The sequence below is a fragment of the Bos indicus x Bos taurus genome, unplaced genomic scaffold (assembly GCF_003369695.1).
Source record: "Bos indicus x Bos taurus breed Angus x Brahman F1 hybrid unplaced genomic scaffold, Bos_hybrid_MaternalHap_v2.0 SuperScaffold_100126, whole genome shotgun sequence".
Taxonomy (NCBI): Eukaryota; Metazoa; Chordata; class Mammalia; order Artiodactyla; family Bovidae; genus Bos; species Bos indicus x Bos taurus.
This window is the reverse complement of record NW_020867066.1, coordinates 1,429,727-1,450,983: the sequence shown is the minus strand read 5'-3', so window position 1 is coordinate 1,450,983 and position 21,257 is coordinate 1,429,727. Positions and strand designations below refer to the sequence as shown.

The window sequence follows — 21,257 nt, the reverse complement described above, 5'->3', positions numbered from 1 at the left end:
TAAGATTGAGAATGGGTGTAGAGTCTTACCCTCCCTGTTAATATGCAGGAAGATTTGTTATAAACCCTGTCTCAGCACAATATTGGGCTAGTGGAATATCCTCTCTAGGTGTAGGCTGTCATTCTCTGCAAACTAAAGAATTTTTCTGAATTATAAAAAAATCACCATTTTCTCTAAAGTGAAAGATTTCATCTAAGAATTTTTTTTATTAGTTCATGTAGATTCACAGACTTTGAATATAATTTTCCAAACAGTGTGCTCCAAATGGGAAATATATAAAAATAATGATTCTCTTTATTTGGGGGACATCAGTACTTGAGTCACTTGCTTCTGGGACAATATGTTTCTTTCTATATACTCATTATTGTCTCTGTGCCAGTGTGACAGAGGTGTAAAAACACTGGCCATGGTGATATGGGCCATCATATGGGCCTGAAATCCAAGTAGATGGGGGGGGCGGTGAATTATATGTGTAGCTTTAACTGGGTTTCTTGGAATTCCTGGGAATGTAGAAGAAAGAAATGAGGTTGGTTTCAGGGAAGGCATATGTATTGTACACCAGAATCTTTTGTTTCCTTCTTCAAATGACTTTTTGTTGAGATACTATTTTCATCTTCTGCCAACTTCTATAAAGGGTTTGAGATAGCTGGCAATAAAAGATTCAGAAATGTATATTCATCTGTAAACACATACACCGTTTCAGTTCAGTTCAGTTCAGTCTCTCAGTCATGTACGACTCTTTGCAACCCCATGAATCACAGCATGCCAGGCCTCCCTGTCCATCACCAACTCCCGGAGTTCACTTAAACTCATGTCCATCGAGTCAGTGATGCCATCCAGTCCTCTCATCCTCTGTCATCCCCTTCTCCTCCTGCCCCCAATCCCTCCCAGTATCAGAGTCTTTTCCAATGAGTCAACTCTTCGCATGAGGTGGCCAAAGTACTGGAGTTTCAGCTTTAGCATCAGTCCTTCCAAAGAAATCTCAGGACTGATCTCCTTTAGAATAGACTGGTTGGATCCCCTTGCAGTCCAAAGGACTCTCAAGAGTCTTCTCCAACACCACAGTTCAAAAGCATAAATTTTTTGCCGCTCAGCTCTCTTCACAGTCCAACTCTAACATCCGTACATGACCACTGGAAAAATCATAGCCTTGACTAGACAGACCTTTGTTGGCAAAGTAACATCTCTGCTTTTCAATATGCTATCTAGGTTGGTCATAACTTTCCTTCCAAGGAGTAAGCGTCTTTTAATTTCATGGCTGCAATCACCATCTGCATTGATTTTGGAGCCCCCAAAAAGAAAGTCTGACACTGTTTCCATTGTTTTCCATCTATTTCCCATGAAGTGATGGGATCAGATGCCATGATTATATATATATATATATATATATATATATGTTATTCAATCCACAATGAGGGTGGTTATAGTATTACCTACAAATAGATGTCAGAGACAACCGCTTGAAATTATTTCAGAATTTAGTGGTATGAAATCTGAGGCATGTTACCTAACTTTGGAGCTCTCAGAGTGTTAATAATGGGTCTTCTTCTTAAAGAGATGGGATTACCATACCACCTGACCTGCCTCCTGAGAAATTGGTATGCAAGTCAAGAAGCAACAGTTAGAACTGGACATGGAACAACAGACTGGTTCCAAATGGAGAAAGAAGTATGTCAAGGCTGTATATTGTCTCCCTGCTTATTTAACGTATATGTAGAGTACATCATGAGAAATGCTGGACTGGATGAAGCACAAGTTGGAATCAAGATTGCCCATAGAAATATCAGTAACCTCATATATTCAGATGATACCATCATTATGGCAGAAAGTGAAGAGGGACTAAAGAGCCTCTTGATGAAAGTGAAAGAGGAGAGTGAAATATTTGGCTTAAAACTCAACATTCAGAAAGCTAAAATCATGGCAACTGGTCCCATCCCTTCATGGCAAATAGATGGGGAAACAGTGGAAACTGTCAGACTTTACTTTTTGGGCTCCAAAATCACTGCAGATGGTGACTGCAGCCATGAAATTCAAAGACACTTCCTCCTTGGAAGAAAAGTTATGCCCAACTTAATCACTCACCTAGAGCCAGACATCCTGGAATGTAAAATCAAGTGGGCTTTAGAAAGCATCACTATGAACAGCTAGTGGAGGTGATGGAATTCCAGTTGAGCTCTTTCAAATCCTGAAATATGATGCTGTGAAAGTGATGCACTCAATATGCCAACAAATTTGGAAAACTCAGGAGTGGCCACAGGACTGGAAAAGCTCAGTTTTCATTCCAATCCCAAAGAAAGGCAATGCCAAAGAATGCTCAAACTACTGCACAATTGCACTCATCTCACACGCTAGTAAAGTAATGCTCAAAATTCTCCAAGGTAGGCTTCAGCAATACGTGAACTGTGAACTTCCAGATGTTCAAGCTGGTTTTCGAAAAGGCAGAGGAGCCAGAGATCAAATCGCCAACATCCGCTGGATCATCAAAAAAGCAAGAGAGTTCCAGAAAAAACATCTATTTCTCCTTCATTGACTATGCCAAAGCCTTTGACTGTGTGGATCACAATAAACCGCAGAAAATTCTTCAAGAGATGGGAATACCAGACCACCTGACCTGCCTCCTGAGAAATTTGTATGCAGGTCAGGAAGCAACAGCTAGAATTGGACATGGAACAACAGACTGGTTCCAAATAGGAAAGGATTACATCAAGACTGTATATTGTCACCCTGCTTATTTAACTTATATGCAGAGTACATCATGAGAAGCACTGGGCTGGAAGAAGCATAAGCTGGAATCAAGATTGCCGGGAGAAATATCAATAACCTCAGATGTGCAGATGACACCACCCTTATGGCACAAAGTGAAGAGGAACTCAAAAGCCTCTTGATGAAAGTGAAAGAGGAGAGTGAAAAAGTTGGCTTAAACCTCAACATTCAGAAAATGAAGATCATGGCATCTGGTCCCATCACTTCATGGGAAATAGATGGGGAAATAGTGGAAACAGTGTCAGACTTTTATTTTTGGGGGGCTCCAAAATCACTGCACGTGGTGACTACAGCCATGAAATTAAAAGACACTTACTCCTTGGAAGAAAAGTTATGACCAACCTAGATAGCATATTGAAAAACAGAGACATCACTTAGCCAACAAAGGTCTGTCTAGTCAAGGCTATGGTTTTTGCAGTGATCATGTATGTATGTGAGAGTTGGACTGTGAAGAAAGCTGAGTGCCAAAGAATTGATGCTTTTGAACTGTGGTGTTGGAGAAGACTCTTGAGAGTCCCTTGGACTGCAAGGTGATCCAACCAGTTCATTCTGAAGGAGATCAGCCCTGGGATTTCTTTGGAGGGAATGATGCTGAAGCTGAAACTCCAGTATTTTGGCCACCTCATGCAAAGAGTTGACTCATTGGAAAAGACTCTGATGCTGGGAGGGATTGGGAGCAGGAGAAGAAGGGGACGACAGAGGGTGAGATGACTGGATGGCATCACTGACTCAATGGACGTGCGTCTTAGTGAGCTCCGCGAGTTGGTGATGGACAGGGAAGCCTGGCGTGCTGCGATCCATGGGGTTGCAGAGAGTTGGACACACTGAGTGACTGAACTGAACTGAATTGAACTGAGGTAGCATATTAAAAAGCAGAGACATTACTTTGCAGATAATGGTCTGTCTAGTCAAAGCGATAGTTTTTCCAGTAGTCGTGTATGGATGTGATAGTTGGACTATAAAGAAAGCTGAGTGCCAAAGAATTGATGTTTTGAACTGTGGTGTTGGAGAAGACTCTTGAGAGTCCCTTGGACTGCAAGGAGATCCAACCAGTCCATCCTAAAGGAGATCAGTCCTGAGTGTTCATTGGAAGGACTGATGTTGAAGCTGAAGCTCCAATACTTTGGCCACATGAGACGACGAACTGACTCATTTGAAAAGACCCTGATACTGGGAAAAATTGAAGGTGGGAGAAGGGGACAACAGGGGATGAGATGGTTGGATGGCATCACCAACGTGATGGTCATCAGTTTGCATAAACCCCAGAAGTTGGTGATGAACAGGGAGGCCTGGGGTGCTGCAGTCCATGGGGTCTCAAAGAGTCAGACAGGATTCAATGACTGAACTGAACTGAACCGAATGCATACCTAAGGAAAAAGCGTTGGCTCAGCTTCTGTGGAGCCCTTCATTTTGATTTTACCTCTGCTTCCCAGGTTATCTTCCAGGCTGGGTTAGTCTTAACAGGCCTTCACCTGGGGAAAGCCAAATTATTGAAACTGATGAATGTTGTCCATCAAATGATGTGAGTCTTCTCAGTTCAGTTCAATTCAGTCTCTCAGTTGTGTCCTACTCTTTGAGACTCCATGAACTGCAGCACGACAGACCTCCCTGTCCATCACCAACTCCCGGAGATTACCCAAACTCATGTCCATTGAGTCAGTGATGCCATCCAACCATCTCATCCTCTGTTGTCCCCTTCTCCTCCTGCCCTCAATCTTTCCCAACATCAGAGTCTTTTCAGATGAGTCAGCTTTTCACATCAGGTGGCCAAAGTATTGGAGTTTCAGCTTCAACATCAGTCCTTCCAATAAACACCTAGGACTGATCTCCTCTAGGATGGACTGGCTAGATCTCCTTGCAGTCCAAGGGACTGTCAAGAGTCTTCTCCAACACCACAGTTCAAAAGCATCAATTCTTTGGCTCTCAGCTTTCTTTATAGTCCAACTCTCATATCCATACATGACTACTGGAAAAACCATAGCCTCGACTAGATAGACCTTTGTTGACAAAGTATTGTCTCTGCTTTTTAATATGATGTCTAGGTTGGTCATAACTTTCCTTCCAAGCAGTAGTGAAAGTGAAGTCGTTCAGTTGTGTCCGACTCTTTGCAACCCCGTGGACTGTAGCCTACTATGCTTCTCTGTCCATGGGATTTTCCAGGCAAGAGTACTGGAGTGTATTGCCATTTCCTTCTCCAGAGGATCTTCCTGACCCAGGGATTGAACACAGGTCTCCTGCACTGTAGGCAAATGCTTTACCGTCTGAGCCACCAGGGAAGTCCTAGAAGTAAGTGTCTTTTAATTTCATGGCTGCAATCACCATCTGCAGTGATTTTGGAGCCTCCCAAAATAAAATCAGCCACTGTTTCCACTGTTTCCCCATCTATTTGCCACGAAGTGATGGGACTGGATGCCATGATCTTAGTTTTCTGAATGTTGAGCTTTAAGCCAGTGAGTATACTAAAAAACTAATTTGAATTTTTTATTGACATTTTAGCAGGTTTTTATGACTTTGGAGAAGGCAATGGCACCCCACTCCAGTACTCTTGCCTGGAAAATCCCATGGATGGAGGAGCCTGATAGGCCGCAGTCATGGTGTCGCTAAGAGTCAGACATGACTGAGCGACTTCACTTCACTTATGACAATCAATGATGGCAAGCCAGGTGACTTAAGACCAGACTTAGAAGGAGCTGCCAGAACTCCTCCCCATGAACATGAAGGTTTTATCAGGTGGAATGCATAATACAGTGGCTGTAAAGCAGTTGTTCATCTGTAGGTCTAATAGGAGAGAGGTCAGTCAGGGCTATTTTTTCCACTAATGACTGGGAAGTATTACTTCAGAATCCCATCCTCTTCACTCTGGGTTTTATTTTGATACCACAGCAGATGTGTGAAAAACAGGAAAAGCACATGTGTCTCCATCCAGATAATATAGTTTAGTTCCCAAGGTCTCCTGGATACCGAGTCACAGTTCTGGACCTTTCCTCCTCCTTCTAGGCTCCTTCTGCCTGTGGCCAAGACTCTAGGATTCCCTGAGTACAAACTGCTCCTGCCTTTCTCCTTGACCTGCCATCCTTCTAGGAAAACTTAGGACAACCACTTACCCTCCAATCTTTATGCCATATCTGTAAATGAAAATGAAGTTCTTACTTTTCTCATTCACAAGATGGTTGTGAAGATCCTCTGAGAAAACTGATCAGGAAGAGCTGTGAAATGATAACCCAAGTCTCTGTGATACAGGCATGACCACCCCTAACCCATCCCTCAGAGAAGCGCCTGGGCCAGCTGCCCTGGGTGACAAGGTGGGGAGGTCCTGGGGTGGTGAGCATGGATGCAGGTCCTGGTGCTGAGAGGACCCATAACAACCAGTGTTAACTCAGACAGGCATCTTAACTTCTCATCTCAGCTCCTTTTTGGTCAAAATTTCCATCAATGGTAGTTGCTGCCTGCAAGTTTTCGTACCACTCTTTCTATTTTTTCAACCAGGCTGTAAAATTTGGCCATAATTCTCTTCTTAGAATTGTCTAAAAGTGTTCCTGAATTCTTCTCTGTGTTTCCCCAGCACTCTCTGCCTTGTGCAGATCACCATGAATTCATATCCACCTGAGATCATAAGCTTTGTAGGCCTTGGCCCAGACTGAACCTGCACATCCCCACCACCCCACCCCACTGTCATAATAGGCAGGCAGTGTTGATTGCATTCTTAAATGTTGATTGCATTCTTAAAAAATAAGGGTATTATACTTTTCCTTCTAAAGATGGATGCTTAAAGCAGCAAAAACCAATGATTTTGTTTTCTCTTCTACCTGCTCTCTCTTTTTTTTTTTTTTTTGGACCAAGATAGAATAATCTCATGGGATAATGTGATGATTAAGAAAATGCTCATGGAACTCTTAGCCCATTGTCTTACGTACAGTAAACACTTGGTAAATGGAATCTGTCATTGTTACAATCATTAACCTTTGGAACAGGCATTTTAAACACTTACTATAACGATAGAAAGATGGCTGTATATTGGGGGCAAGCTTATATATGTCATAAAGACTCATGACATGGACTTCCCAGTTTCATGACTTAGGCTTTGCAATGTTCATCAAGTTGTTTTTCCTCTTCTTGTGCTTCACTCTCTCCATCTGTAAAATGAGACAATACTGTTACTAGATAGAGCTATTGTGAGGATTAATGAGTTAATACATGTGAAGGTTTGAAGGTATAGCTCTGTATACAGTCAACACTCAGTAAGTATTAAGTATGGATAGAAAATCTTGAAAGAGAAATTCCTACTTCCAAAGATCAACATTTAAATTTTGTCCTACTTTTCTGGACACATTCTGGACACAACTTTGTATTTAACCACTTCTTTATTCCTCCATGTATAGCTGAGGCATCTGGATTCCTCACCTGTGATGCCTGCTCACTCATCTCTCTAGTAACACCTTCTGACTCCTGATAGTTTGGGATTCAGCGCCTACTCTCTGAGCCTTAAATATTATCATCTGTTAAAAGTGGTAATGCCTGCCTCAAAGGGCTACTGAGTGTATCACAAGTGCGGATACCTAGAAAATTCTTATCATCCTGTTCGGCATATGCACTAAATATCATGAGGACCACCTATAATTGTATTTATTTGGAAGAGAAAGATTCCCTGCTGTCCCAACAAATCCTTTTTGAGGGAAGGAGTTTAATCCTAATAGAACAAATCATTACAGTTTATCTTTGAAAAGTACCCTTCATAAGGAGGCCTCTGCATCTATTTTTGCTATTTCAGACTTTTCTTCTTGTGGTTGGTATGGTGGTCGTGATGGTGGCTGCGATTCCTTGGATTGCTATACCTGTGATTCCACTTGGCATTATTTTCTTTGTCCTCCGGTGGTATTTCTTAAGGACATCGTGCGATGTGAAACGCCTGGAATGTACAAGTGAGTACCGGGGCTCTCAGGTTGGGATGGCAATGCAGGCTGGCCTCCATTTATGCAATAATTAACCAGACCCCTGAAATTCTGCAGACTCTGTCTTCTGGAATTTCTCACAAGTCAACATTAGATAATTGAATGTTATAGCCACTGTGAGTCGGCGTGGTTCTTAAGGCAAATAAACTGGTGGCAGGTCAGCTGCATCTTTGCATTTTAGCACAAGGAGAATGAATGTGAGCACCATGAGGACAGGGACCATTTCTGTCTTGTTCATGACATATTTCCTAACACAGAGTATCCACTCTGTAAATACTTTTCTTAAAAATATTTTATCATGTTGGAACTAATATAGGAGGAAAATAGACAATTTTTCTCCTCCTGAAGTTACCAGAAATGACAAGGAAAGGAAAAGATTAGAAAAGTAAAGGAGACCTCATGAAATATATGTCAGAAGTGATATATTTGAAAAATACTTTTTTCACATGTTCAAGTATGTTGAAGTTGTTAAATGTATTAGAAAGACATATGTTAGTCACTCAGTTGTGTCTGACTTTTTGCAACTCCATGGACTGTAGCCCACCAGGCTCCTCTGTTCATGGAATTCTCCAGGCAAAAATAGTGGAGTGGGTAGCCATTCCCTTCTCCAGAGGATCTTCCCAGACCCAGGGACTGAATCCAGGTCTCCTGCATTGCAGGTGGATTCTTTACTGTCTGATCTACCAGGGAAGCCCTATTGAAAGATAAGCCCGGTTATTTTCAGGTTTGCTCTTTATCATTACTAGTATTTGGGGTGACACCACACTGTTTGTGGTCCCCCACTTCTTAAAGCTTTTCATATAAACAATGCTGAAAAGAATCCCTTAGGAGGATACAAGAGGGGGATCTGTTCAGTATTCATTTAGTTTATTACTCCATTCAGCTTCCTAGTTTTAGAATAATGGGAACAGGGACTTGCCTGTGGTCCTATGGTTAAGACTCTGTGCTTCTGCTGCTTCAATCCCTGGTCAGGGAACTAAGAACCTGCAAGGTGCATCCAAAAAAAAAAAATAATGGGGATCACATTTTATGACTAATCATTCTATTGTGCAGGCAATCACAGATGATGAAATGATTTAATTTATCTTATTATTCATGCACATATTTCACCAATATTAAAACTAATAAGAAAAGTAGAAGTATATATTTTTAACAGTTATAAAAACTATAGCCAAAAAGTAAGGTGGGGATATGTTCATATCAGAGACTTCAACCATAAATAATTATTACAAATTAATACCAACTTAACCTTCTAGAAACCAAGCCTAGATCTGAGAATATTGAGTCTCATGGTTCTTTGTATCTACCAAGTGGAAAAAAATCTGTTATCCAGTCAAAGGAGTTTTTTTTTTTTTTTTCACCGTGGCAGTTGCATGTTCTGTTTTTATAATAAACACATAAGATGCTTCCCTGTTGACTTCAGAATCTTCCTGAAATGCAGGAGACCCTGGTTCAAACCCTGGGTTGGGAAGTTACCCTGGAGAAGGAAATGGCAACTCACTCCAGTATTCTTGCATGGGGCATTCCATAGAGAGAGGATCCTGGTGGACTACAGTTCATGCGGCCACAAAGAGTTGGACATGACTGAGTGACTAACAATTTCACCTTTTAAAGATATATTTTCTAATTAGTTGCAAAAAGGATAGTGATCATCCATTTCATAAAAGATGTAAAGAAAAATTTCAGTCATCAAGAGAACTAGCTAACTTTTGTAAGGTCCAGTTTTGTGAGGTATTTGAATGGATGGGGAGAAGTAGAGTCCAGGTGTGTGTGGCATTCTGCTGATGTGACTTGACTGATGGAAGGACCTGGGGAGGCAGAAGAGGAATGATGAGCTCCATCCAGTCTTCTGTGAAGACAAGACTTCAAATATTTTATGGTTTGAGGCTGCCCATGAAATGGGGTCATTCAAGAGTCTTGCTGAAAAGCAGCTCTCTGGTATGTTCAATGAGGGGTTGTTCCAGAAGGAACACTTGACAGAAATTTTTGCCTGGGGAAGGCATCCATACAGAAGTGGAGAGAAGGGCTGCTCCTGAGGCTCTTTTAAAAAGAAGTGCAGGGTTTTCTCAGTATTTGAGATGGAGAGTCTGAGAACTTTGGCATCATCTCTGTGGGATATGTGGATTTTCCTGCATCCTAGTACTCTGTAATCAGTTGGACACTAAATTCAATCGAGATTCTGCCTCCTACACACCCCAGGTAACCAAATGTGGTGGCCAGCTGATTAGACCTGTTTATGCTGTCTCTAGGTGGTGGGTCTGTGCCTGAAATGATGACACCATTGTTTTCTCTAAGTAGTAACTGAAAGTATGTTTTAGGGCTTCCCAGGTGGCTCAGTGATAAAAGAATCTGCCTGCCAATGCAGGACATGCAGAAGAAATGAGTTCAGTCCCTAGGTTGGGAAGATTTCCTGGAAGAGAAAATAGCAACCCAGTCCAGTATTCTTGCCCATATAATCCCATGGACAGAAGAGCCTGGTGGGCTACAGTTCATGGAGTCAGAAAGAGTCAGACACATCTGAGCAACTGAGTGAGTGAGAATATATCTTCAGGTCACTACTGGAGCCACCAGCAAAAAGGACACCTGACTGCTATGACCAGAAGGCATAATCCTGCTTGTGCTGTGAAAGACTGCTGATGTCCTGAGGTTTAGTTTCAGATCCTACTGCCTAACTGCCTCTGGAAGCTTAGGTTGATATTTTCATCTTAATGACATTTGGCAGCTAATTATAATAGGGTTTTGAGGGGAACATTTTTACAAAAGTGAGCATAGCAATGGAAAGTACATAAAACCAGGGTGGTATTTGGTTGTCTTTCTCTAACCAGCTTTTTGCCTTTGGCAGTGCCTGAATAATGAAGCCATATCCAAACTCTGTCTGAAAGGTGCCAGGATCAACTAGCAAAGTCTGCTACAAGCATTGTTAGGGGAGGGTTAAGATGTGTGTCAGGTGTGTTAGGACCATGGATCATCAAGTCTGCTGTTTTAAGGAGTTCTCATACTAGATTCCCAGGAACTCTGTTCAACCTCAGATGCTTAATAAGATGTGCAGTAGTGGTGAAGGCTGTTGGATGGTACCTGAGGGTTTTCTGAACATATATAACAAAGCCTGGAGAAAAATGCACATTGTCACACGCAGGCATCCTTAACCCTGATTATTCTCCCTCTGAGACACTGCTAGCATATTCAAAAGCAAAGACATTACTTTGCCAACAAAGGTCTGTCTAGTCAAGGCTATGGTTTTTTCAATAGTCATGTATGGATGTTAGAGTTGGACTGTGAAGAAAGCTGAGTGCCGAAGAATTGATGCTTTTCAACTGTGGTATTGGAGAAGACTCTTGAGAGTCCCTTGGACTGCAAGGAGATCCAACCAGTCCATTCTAAAGGAGATCAGTCCTGGGTGTTCTTTGGAAGGAATGATGCTAAAGCTGAAACTCTAGTACTTCGGCCACTTCATGCAAAGAGTTGACTCATTGGAAAAGACTCTGATGCTGGGAGGGATTGGAGGCAGGAGGAGAAGGGGACAACAGAGGATGAGATGGCTGGATGGCATCACCGACTCAATGGGCATGAGTTTGAGTGAACTCCAGTAGTTGGTGATGGACAGGGAGGCCTGGCATGCTGCGGTTCATGGGATCTCAAAGAGTCGGACATGACTGAGAGACTGAACTGAACTGAACTGAGACACTGCTGTTGTGATTAAAAGCACAACCTTGGGATTAAGAAAGTCATGTCTCACACCCAGGTCTGTCACTTTGGTGGGTTCAAATAGTTAATCTTGGCAGTGAGTGCTCTTAATCCCTTAGTCTCTGGAGTTCTAATGAGGATTTCTTGAACTGATGCTTGTAAAGTACTTGCTGGTCATGACCAAAGACACTGGAACCTTGAACATGAGGCAATCAAGAACTTACTCACAACTAGCAGGTCTCATATAGCTTGAGTGATCATCTGCAGCAGGGCTGTCAGCCTGGGGTCATCCTGCCCGGGAAGATCTGCCGTCTTGGGGGTGTGTGTTCCCAAGTGTCCTCAGGGTTGTGGGAAGCACAGACATTAGTCATGTGAAGTGTAGGGTTACACGTGTCTGTGACTGTGAGCTGACACCATTACTGGGACATAGTCTGCTTCAGGACAGCGAGCTCAGTGCTTGTGGGAAAAGTGTTACTTTGGGCAACACACCACTGGAGCCTTAACATCCCCTCTCCCCCTATACTAGCTAATTTTCTTTGCAGACCCTCCAGTTCACTCATCCTGGCATCCTGCTCAGCCCTAAATGGAGTTTGAGAGAAGCAGGATAGATTTTTACAGGCCCAGATTCCCCCAGCCTGTAACTCTTGGGCATGAGGTGAGGTCGGTGATGGGGTGTTTGGTTCCCTGGTGTTCAAGGCTGAGATGAAACCTGGTTTCTAAAGTCCTCCCTGCCCTCCATCCCTGCTAGAGAGAATCAGCTGCACTTTGATCTCCTGACAGGGAAGCAGGTGAGGGAGGCCACTCTGGAGAGTTCATTCCAGGACTCTCCCTGGGGGAACAACCATGTCTGCTTCCTGCTCAGAAGCCCTGTCTGTGATGGATAGTATTGATGTAACCTCATTTACTTAGGAAATGAGAGCCTGGTTCTGGTGAGTTTTCTGTGCTCTCTGGAGCTGGACTCTTGGCATTTTCCTGACAGGGTGATGGGCCCAGTAATACTCCTGCATCATCCCTGTGAACACCCTGGTTCCTGTCTGAGTTCTGGGGGTGGGTTGGGACACCTGCTGGGCTGAAGAAAAGGCCTGAACACAGTCCCTTGCCTTTATTATTTGGAGCATGAGCTCCATCTGAGTTTATGTTGCTCTTATAAGCAAAACATTATAGGAAGCTAAAAAGTTAGTCAATAGAGTGAAGAGAGAGAGAGAGAGCAGTGTGGATGCGGGAATGAGAACACAGGTACTCAACTGCATGAACAAAGGCACCAATGAGTCACTTTCAGCTCTTTGTGTGAACAAAGGACAAAGGGAAAGTGTGAGATCATGTTGCGGTTCAGAGATCCATCAGGGCAGTTATGAAAGCATCCATCAGGCTCCCGGAGCAGAAGTCAAGACCATTCAAAGGTTTCTCATCTGCCGGGTCCTGTGAGCACTAGGGCGATGCAGCACCAGGTGCTCTGTGATCCGCACAGAGGCTCCTGGCACAGGTGCAGGGGGAGGCCCAGGACGGGGGAGGTGGCAGACTGTCTGCTCCCTTACTCGTCTCATCCTGTCCTGTGTCTGGCTCTGGTCCAGGGTGGGGGATGTACTGACTCATCAAAATTCAGGGTGGTGAGGACTCTAATGAGGAATTAAATTTTAGAATGTTACTGATTCAAAAATTAGTTAACAATGAAAAAGAAAAAAAAATATAGCCATTTGAAGCAACATGGATGGATTTAGAGGATAATATTAAAAAAAAAGTCAGAGAAAGACAAATATGGTATCACTTATACGTGGAATCTAAAAATAATACAAATAAATCTGTACACAAAATAGAAATAGACTCAGAGACATAGAAAACAAACTTACCAAAGGGGATTGGGAGGGAGGGAGGAACAAAGTAGAAATATGGGATTAATAGACACACTACTATTTGAAATAGGTATGCAACAAGAATTTACTGTAAAGCACAGGAAATTTTATTCAGCATCTCGTAATAACCTGTAATGGAATATAATCAGAAAAATATAACTGAATGAATATACTATATACCTGAAACTAACACATTATTGTAAATCAACTATACTTCAATAAATTTTTAAAAATTTGTGAACAATTTCCACCTGGAGAGATGCCAGGAGAATTTGGAGGGAAGCATGTTTGAGAGGACCTTGATGAAAGAACCAGTAAAGAATTTATCTAAATCTAGCTGTGAATGAATTTGGTCAAACATAGGTTCAAAGAGAATCTTTCATTCCCAGGTCATTAAAGTGAAACCTGATGTGAACAGGAGTGAGGGTCACATGGAGGATTCCTATTGGTGGGAGGTGTCACCGCATATGGAGAAGGCAATGGCACCCCATTCCAGTACTCTTGCCTGGAAAATCCCATGGATGGAGGAGCCTGGAAGGCTGCAGTCCATGGTGTCACTGAGGGTCGGACAAGACTGAGCGACTTAGCTTTCACTTTTCACTTTCATACATTGGAAAAGGAAATGGTAACCCACTCCAGTGTTCTTGCCTGGAGAATCCCAGGGATGGTGGAGCCTGGTGGGCTGCCGTCTATGGGGTCTCAGAGAGTCGGACATGACTGAAGTGACTTAGCAGCAGCAGCAGCAGCAGCAGTCACGACATACCCTAGGAGTCAGTGGGTTTCCTCACATCCAGCTTCCCTGACTTTCTCTGTTGTGTGTCTGTCTCTGCTTCCCCAGCACGGAGCCCGGTATTTTCTCACTTAGCATCTTCTCTGCGGGGACTCCGGACCATCAGGGCATACAAAGCTGAAAAGAGCTTTCAGGAGCTGTTTGATGCATATCAGGATTTGCACTCAGGTCTGTAAGTTTCTGGAAATAATTTCAGATGGGATGTGCTGCCTTCTGAGGCCTGATCTCCATCTCAAGTGGCCTAGTAGGCCAGCACCTCTCTCTGTGTCACCTGCATGTCCCCCTATGCCACCCACCTCGCCCACCCCTTCCTCTCAGCATCCCTTCTGTGCTCCCCTCTTCCCTGTCACCCCCTGCTTTTCTCCCCTGACTGGCTTGCATTGTCCTTCCATCACTGTGCCCTGTGGACTTCTATCTCTTTAGGGCAGGACTCAGTAAAATTTTGTTTTTTGCAAAGATCCAGATAGAAAATATTGTAGGCTTTGTGTGCTATACTGTGTCTATTGCAACTACTCACCTTGGCTGTTGTAGTGCAAAGACAGGCAAAGATAATACATCAGTAAATGGCTGTTTTCCAATAAAATTTCCTTTTCAGAACCAGGTGGTCGCTATTCTTGTCCCCCAGGCTGTAGTTTGCCAACTCTTTTCAGAGCATGGAGGGTAGCAGATGTGATTGACGAAACTAATTTCCTGATTTGCCACCCACTTGATTATACTTTGTATCAGTGAAGTTGTTTTTCCTAGGTAGAAAATTCAGAATTTCCTCTAAGTCTATAAAATCCTGGTCAAACTTTTCAATCGTTACTGTATTTTGAAGATAAAATAGCATTTTGAAAGCCACATGCAGATCCTGTTGGCTGATGGTCATGTAGATACTGGCTCCTAAGAATAAACACTGCAGGGCCCTGTGGTGAGTGCAGAAGGTGCTGGAAACAGTGTGAGCTCTGCTGTCTGAGAGCTGGGAACAGTAGACATGTGAGAGGACGATCTTCACACTGAGGCCCGGCACTGCAGAAAATGCACCAATGAGACGATTTTCCATCTTCTTTCTTGTGATCGTATTTCTGTTGATAATCTGTGGATTGACATTTTCTTTTTTTTTTTTTTAATTTTATTTTATTTTTTAACTTTATAATATTGTATTGGTTTTGCCACATATCAACATGAATCTGCCACAGGTATACACGTGTTCCCCATCCTGAACCCTCCTCCCTCCTCCCTCCCTGTACCATCCCTCTGGGTTTTCCCAGTGCACCAGCCCCAAGCATCCAGTATAATGCTTGCTTCCTGGACTGATTCCTGTGTGTCCCATACCTTGTCTTGGGTTATAACCTAGTTTTCTGGAATCTTCAGGTTCCTTGAGTGTGTGGCTTTGCTCTCCTACCTTGTATAAAATCTTCTGTACCTCAGCTGAGGAAATGCTCTCCCTCATTAGAAGCAGTTAACATGGTTTTTCTGTTTATGTATTACACTTATTATGATTCACAAATGCAGAGGCTTGGTTCCTGCTTTTGAAGACGTCCCGATGGCTCGCTGTGTATCTGGATGTCATCTGTGCCATCTTTGTCACTGTTGTTGCCTTTGGGGCCCTGATTCTGGTAGAAAGTAAGTAAATATGTGAATATTTGTAGTATGTTTACAGTTTATAACTTTGTAGTTATTAAACTCTTGCCATCTTGTCTAATATATACTGCTTGGTTCTAGTGAATTACAGTGTCTGCAGCATGTGACTCCACTGTGTGGTTCTTGTGAACTCATTTGTGTCGTGATGAGCACTTGCATCTTTTTTTCCATTTACTTATTTATTTACAGTAGGTCCTTGTTGAGACCTCTTTAAAAAATTTTTGATTGGTGTATCGTTGATTTATGATGTTGTGTTAGCTTCAGGTGTACAGCCAAGTGAATCTGTTTTACATATATCCACTTTATCAAAGATTCTTTTACCATATCCCATAGACATTGGGGTGCATGTATCTTTTTTTTTAGGAATTTGCATTTTAATTAATATTTCAAATAAATTGTCCTTTAGAAAAGAATTTCTATTTTGGACTTTCAGAATCTTTAAGAGCAAAGACCAGATTTGAAAGTGCCTCCAGCAGACCTGTGGTGTCTTGGGCCCCTGCTTTGGCTGGCTCAGACCATTCTTTTAAGTTTTACTGGTTTACACAGTTGTCTTAGTTTACGGTGTATAGCAAAATGAATCTGAAATACGTATACATATATACACTCCTTTTTTGATTCTTTTCCTATATAGGTTATTACAGAGTTCCCTGTACTTTACATTTGTTTCTTATTAATTATCTATTTTCTTATTTTATATATAGTAGTATGTATGTGTCAGTCCCAGTCTTTAAATTTATCCATCCCTTCCCTCATCCCCTGGTAAGCATAAGTTTATTTTCTACATCTGTGACTCTATTTCTGATTTGTAGATAAGTTCATTTGTTGCCTTTTGTTAGAATTCATGTATAAGCAATATCATATTCTATGTTTCACTGTCTGACATACTTCATTTAGTATGAAAATCTCTAGGTCTACCCATGTTGTTGCAAATGGCATTATCTTCCCTTTGTTACGGCTGGATAATACTCCATTGTATATATGATACCACACATCTTCCTTACCCATTGCTTGATTGATGGACATTTAGGTTGCTTCCATGTCCTGGCTATTGTGAATAGTGCTGCAGTGAACATTAGGGTGCATATATGTCTTAGAATTATGGTTTTCTCTGGATATATGTCCAGGAATGGGATTGCTGTATCACATGGTAGTGCTGGTTTTAGTTTTTAAAAGAACTTCCATATCATTCTCTATAGTGACTGTACCAGTTTACATTCCCAGCAACAGGGTAGGAGTATTTCTTCACATCCTCTCCAGCATTTACTGTTTGTAGATTGGTTGATGATGATCATACTGAGTAGTGTGAAGTAAGACCTCACTATAGTTTTGATTTGTATTTCTTTAATAATTAGAGATGTTGACCATCTTTTTATGTGCTTTTTGGCCATCTGTATGTCTTCGTTGGAAAGTGTCTGTTTTAATCTTCTGCCAATATTTTGATTGGGATTTTTTTTTTAATATTGAACTGCATAAACTGTTTGTGTATTTCAGAGTAATCCCTTGTCAGTCACTTTGTTTGCAAATATTTTTCCCCATTCTGAAGGTTGTTTTTCAGTATTGTTTATGGTGTTCTTTGCTGTGCAAAATCTTTTAAGCTTATATAGTTCCATTAGTTTACCTTTTATTTTCATTACTCTAGGAGGTTAATCAAAAAAGATCTTGATGAAATTTATGTCGGAGAGAATTCTGAGTTATATATCAGAATATATATATCTAAGAGTTTTCATCTAAGAGTTATATATTGTCTGGTGTTACATATATGTCTATAATCCATTTGAGTTTATTTTTGTGTATGATGTTAGGGAGTGTTTTAATTTTATTCTTTTACATATAGCTGTCCAGTTTTCCCAGCACCACTTATTGAAGAGACTGTCTTTTCTCCATTGTGTATTCTTGCTTCCTTTGTCATAGGTAACCTTAGGTGCATGGGTTTATCTCTGGACTTTCCATTTTGTTCCATTGATCTATATTTCTGTTTTTGGTGCCAGTAGCATATTGTTTCAGTTACTGTAGCTTTGTAGTATAGTCTGAAGACAAGGAACCTGATTCTACCCAGCTTCAAATTTCTATTCTGTTTTTCTCAAGATTGCTTTGGCTTTTCATAGTATTTTGTGTTTCCATACAAAATGTAAAAGCTTTTGTTCTAATGCTGTGAAAAATGCCATTGGTAGTTTGATAGGCATTGCACTGAATCTGTCGATTACTTTGGGTGGTTTGTTTGTTTGTTTGTTTATTTACTGTAGGTCTTTGTTGAGAACTTTTATCTTTTTATCTTTCTTTAAATTGGTTGAGGTCCATGCAACTGTAGTAAGCTGACCTGAACATTCCAGGTAGTGTCCTGTACGTGGATGGAGAGAACCAAATTTACTATTAAGCTTTTTGTACAGCTTAGGGTTTAGGTCTAACTTTAGGGCTACTTGGATCTCTTGGTTGTAGGTGCCTGGTGTACTGGGCAGATTAAGATTCTCTATAGCAAAGAACAGTGTCCTCACTGCTGTGTGGGTAACAAATGAGCAGCTGTTGGGGTGCATGGCATGAATTTCACCATCCCTAACTATTCCATAATAATAACCCTGAATCACAGTCTTTGATAATGGAACAACGAGAGTAATACTTTAGATTTAAAAGCACTGGCTCTTAGAACCCATTGCCTTGTTTTTGTGGTTGCAACTGCAAGTACACTGGATGTAGAAAGTGAAATTATACAATGAAAATTGGAGCCATAAGAACAAAAATCTGAATAACGACGTGTGAAAGTGAAAGTCACTCAGTCGTGTCTGACTCTTTGTGACCCCATGAACTGTTGCCTGCCAGGCTTATTTGTCCATGGAGTTCTCCAGGCAAGAATACTGGATTGGGTTGCCATTTGCTTCTCCAGGGGATCTTACTGACTCCAGGGGTTGACCTGGGTCTCCTGCATTGCAGGCAGATTCTTTACCAACTGAACCACCAGGAATGACCTTGAATAATGACATGACTCTCACCTATATAATACCATAAAGTGTATCTCAATCCAGTTGGAATTAATAGGATAAATGACAGAAATCGTAAAGACCTATGAGAATCAGAAGAGATTAGGAAGAGCTGGCAATAATACACAGAAGAACTGTACAGAAAAGATCTTAATGATCTGGATGACCATGATGGTGTGGTCACTCACCTAGAGGCAGACTTTCTGGAGTGTGAAATCAAGTGGGCCTTTGGAAGCATTACTATGAACAAAGCTAGTGGAGGTGATGGAATTCCAGCTGAGGTATTTCAAATCCTAAAAGGTGATGTTGTTGAAGTGCTGCACTCAATATATCAGCAAATTTGGAAAACTCAGCAGTGGCCACAGGACTGGGAAAGGTCAGTTTTCATTCCAATCCCCTGGATGGGAAATGGCAAAGAATGTTCAGGCTACCATAAAATTGCACTTATTTCTCATGCTAGTAAGGTTATGCTCAAAATCATTCAAGCAAGGCTTCAACAGTACATGAACTGGAAACTTAGGGTTGTACAAGCTAGGTTTATAAAAGGCAGAGGAACCAGAGAATAAACTGCCAACATTTGATGGGTCATACAGAAAGCAAGAGAATTCCATGCTGATGTCCAGCCCCGGCTGATCCAGGGAGTTCAAAGGGGAGACGGCTTCAGCAATCAGGATATGATAGCTTTAATTAAATATTAATTAGAGATATAAAGAGTAATAGAATGGGCATAGCTCAGCAGGAAAATTCAGTGAAGAGGCTGAGTAGCTTGGTTTACACGGGAAATCAATAAAACTTCAAGACAAGAAGTTTGCACCACTTATGTAGGCTGCAGGCATCCTTCCATTCTCCCAAAGGAGAGGAGACACTGAGGCCTCCCCGGTCGGATCTTAGACGCTCAGGCAAAATTAGTAAGCATGGCAGGGTCCGTGCTCCAGATGGAAACTCAGCCAGAGTTTGAGAGAGAGAATGACATGGGGAGACCAGTCTTTCGAGGAACTGATCCCAATTCTTTATTTTCCAGTGTCTGTTTTTATACACTGAGATGTTATACAAAAGTCACACGGGGTCCGCAGTCCTGACTTTTATTAAAGTCAGGTGCTTCATACAGATGTATACAGAGGTCTTAGGGGTGTTACATCATTTTCTGGCCAGGGGGCCTGCTGACAATTTATGACCTTCTCCTTGTGACAGCGGTCAGTCAACCAGAACACTTATTTCTCCAGGGGTGATTATTTTTGAAACAGACGCCACCTTCCGAAGGTACTAGATAAAGTTACATTCCTATAGGGTGAGGGTGTAGTGGGTTTTAATTAAGGAAAGAATTTGCTTAGCCTAAGGTCTAACATGATTAATTTCAAAGGTTAATACTTATTTCTTCTATATATTCATTAATGTGTATAAGGGCAGGGGATGTGGAGACTTAGCAGTAAACATTGACTCAACAAATGAAAAACCCTTCACCAATACAATTTCTAATCAGCCCACTATACTTATACTAATAGTTTTCTAACTTCTCTAAAGAACCTGTTTCTAGAAGGTTTAAAGCATCTCGTGCCTCTCATGGTTGGGAGGCTATGAGCAGTCACATGTGGCTGGACAAGCCTGTCAGGCAGGCTAGAGAACCTTCAGAAGAGTTTGTAAGTTTGGAACACTCCTGTCACACCCAGGAATTATTATTAACTGGAGCTCTAAGTTAACTCCTTCTCTGAAAGAGGTGGTGGGGGACAGCTCCCCCATAAAGTCAGAGGTGTAGGTGAGAGCACAAAGTAGTAAAGTAGGCCGATTCTGGTTTTGGGGGTAGATGCTCGAGAATTTCCAGGGGGACTCCTGAGGCTCGATCCCGCCTTTGCGTATGTCAAGCCTCCTTCCTCATGACCTTTGCCATGGGTGGAGGTCCTCACGCCAGCTCCCCGCAATTCCAGGAAAACATCTGCTTCATTGACTACACAAAAGCCTTTGATTGTGTGGATCAGTACAAACTGTTGAAAATTCTGAAAGAGATAGGAATGCCAGACCACTTTACCTGTCTCCTGAGAAACCTGTATTCAGGTGAAGAGCATGGAACAATGGACTGGTTCAAAATTGGAAAGAAGTATGACAAGGCTGTATATTGTTACCCTACTTATTTAACTTATATGAAGAATACATTATGTGTAATACCAGGCTGGATGACTCAAGCTGGAAACACAATTGCCAGGAGAAATATCAATAACCCTAAATATACAGATGATACCATTCTAATGGCAGAAAGTGAAGAGACTGCGAGTCTATAGTAATAAAATATCCCACTAATAGGAAGAAGAATTGATGCCTTTTAATTGTGGTGCTAGAGAAGACTCTTCAGAGTCCTTTGGACTGCAAGGAGATCAAACCAGTCAATCTTAAAGGAAATCAGTAATGAATATTCATTGGAAGGACTGAAGCTCCAATACTTTGGCCACCTGACATGAAGAGCCAACTCATTAGAAACCCTGATGCTGGGAAAGATTGAGGGCAGGAGGATAAGGGGATGACAGAGGATGAGATGGTTGGATGGCATCACCAACTCAATGGACATGAGTTTGAGCAAGTCCCAGGAGATAGTGAAGGACAGGGAAGCCTGGTGTACTTCAGTCTGTGGCATCAC

At 41.8% G+C, this 21,257-nt stretch overlaps 1 protein-coding gene across 1 annotated transcript in view; it reads left to right on the top strand.

The window, feature by feature from the left end:
- LOC113888423 (multidrug resistance-associated protein 4-like) overlaps nt 1–21,257 on the top strand; it is a 167,142-nt gene that overhangs the window by 112,502 nt on the left and 33,383 nt on the right. Inside the window, exons 27-29 of the mRNA XM_027535549.1 lie at nt 7,532–7,682; nt 14,085–14,204; nt 15,531–15,641. Coding sequence (XP_027391350.1) covers nt 7,532–7,682; nt 14,085–14,204; nt 15,531–15,641 — 382 coding nt within the window. The remainder of the gene's footprint in view (nt 1–7,531; nt 7,683–14,084; nt 14,205–15,530; nt 15,642–21,257) is intronic.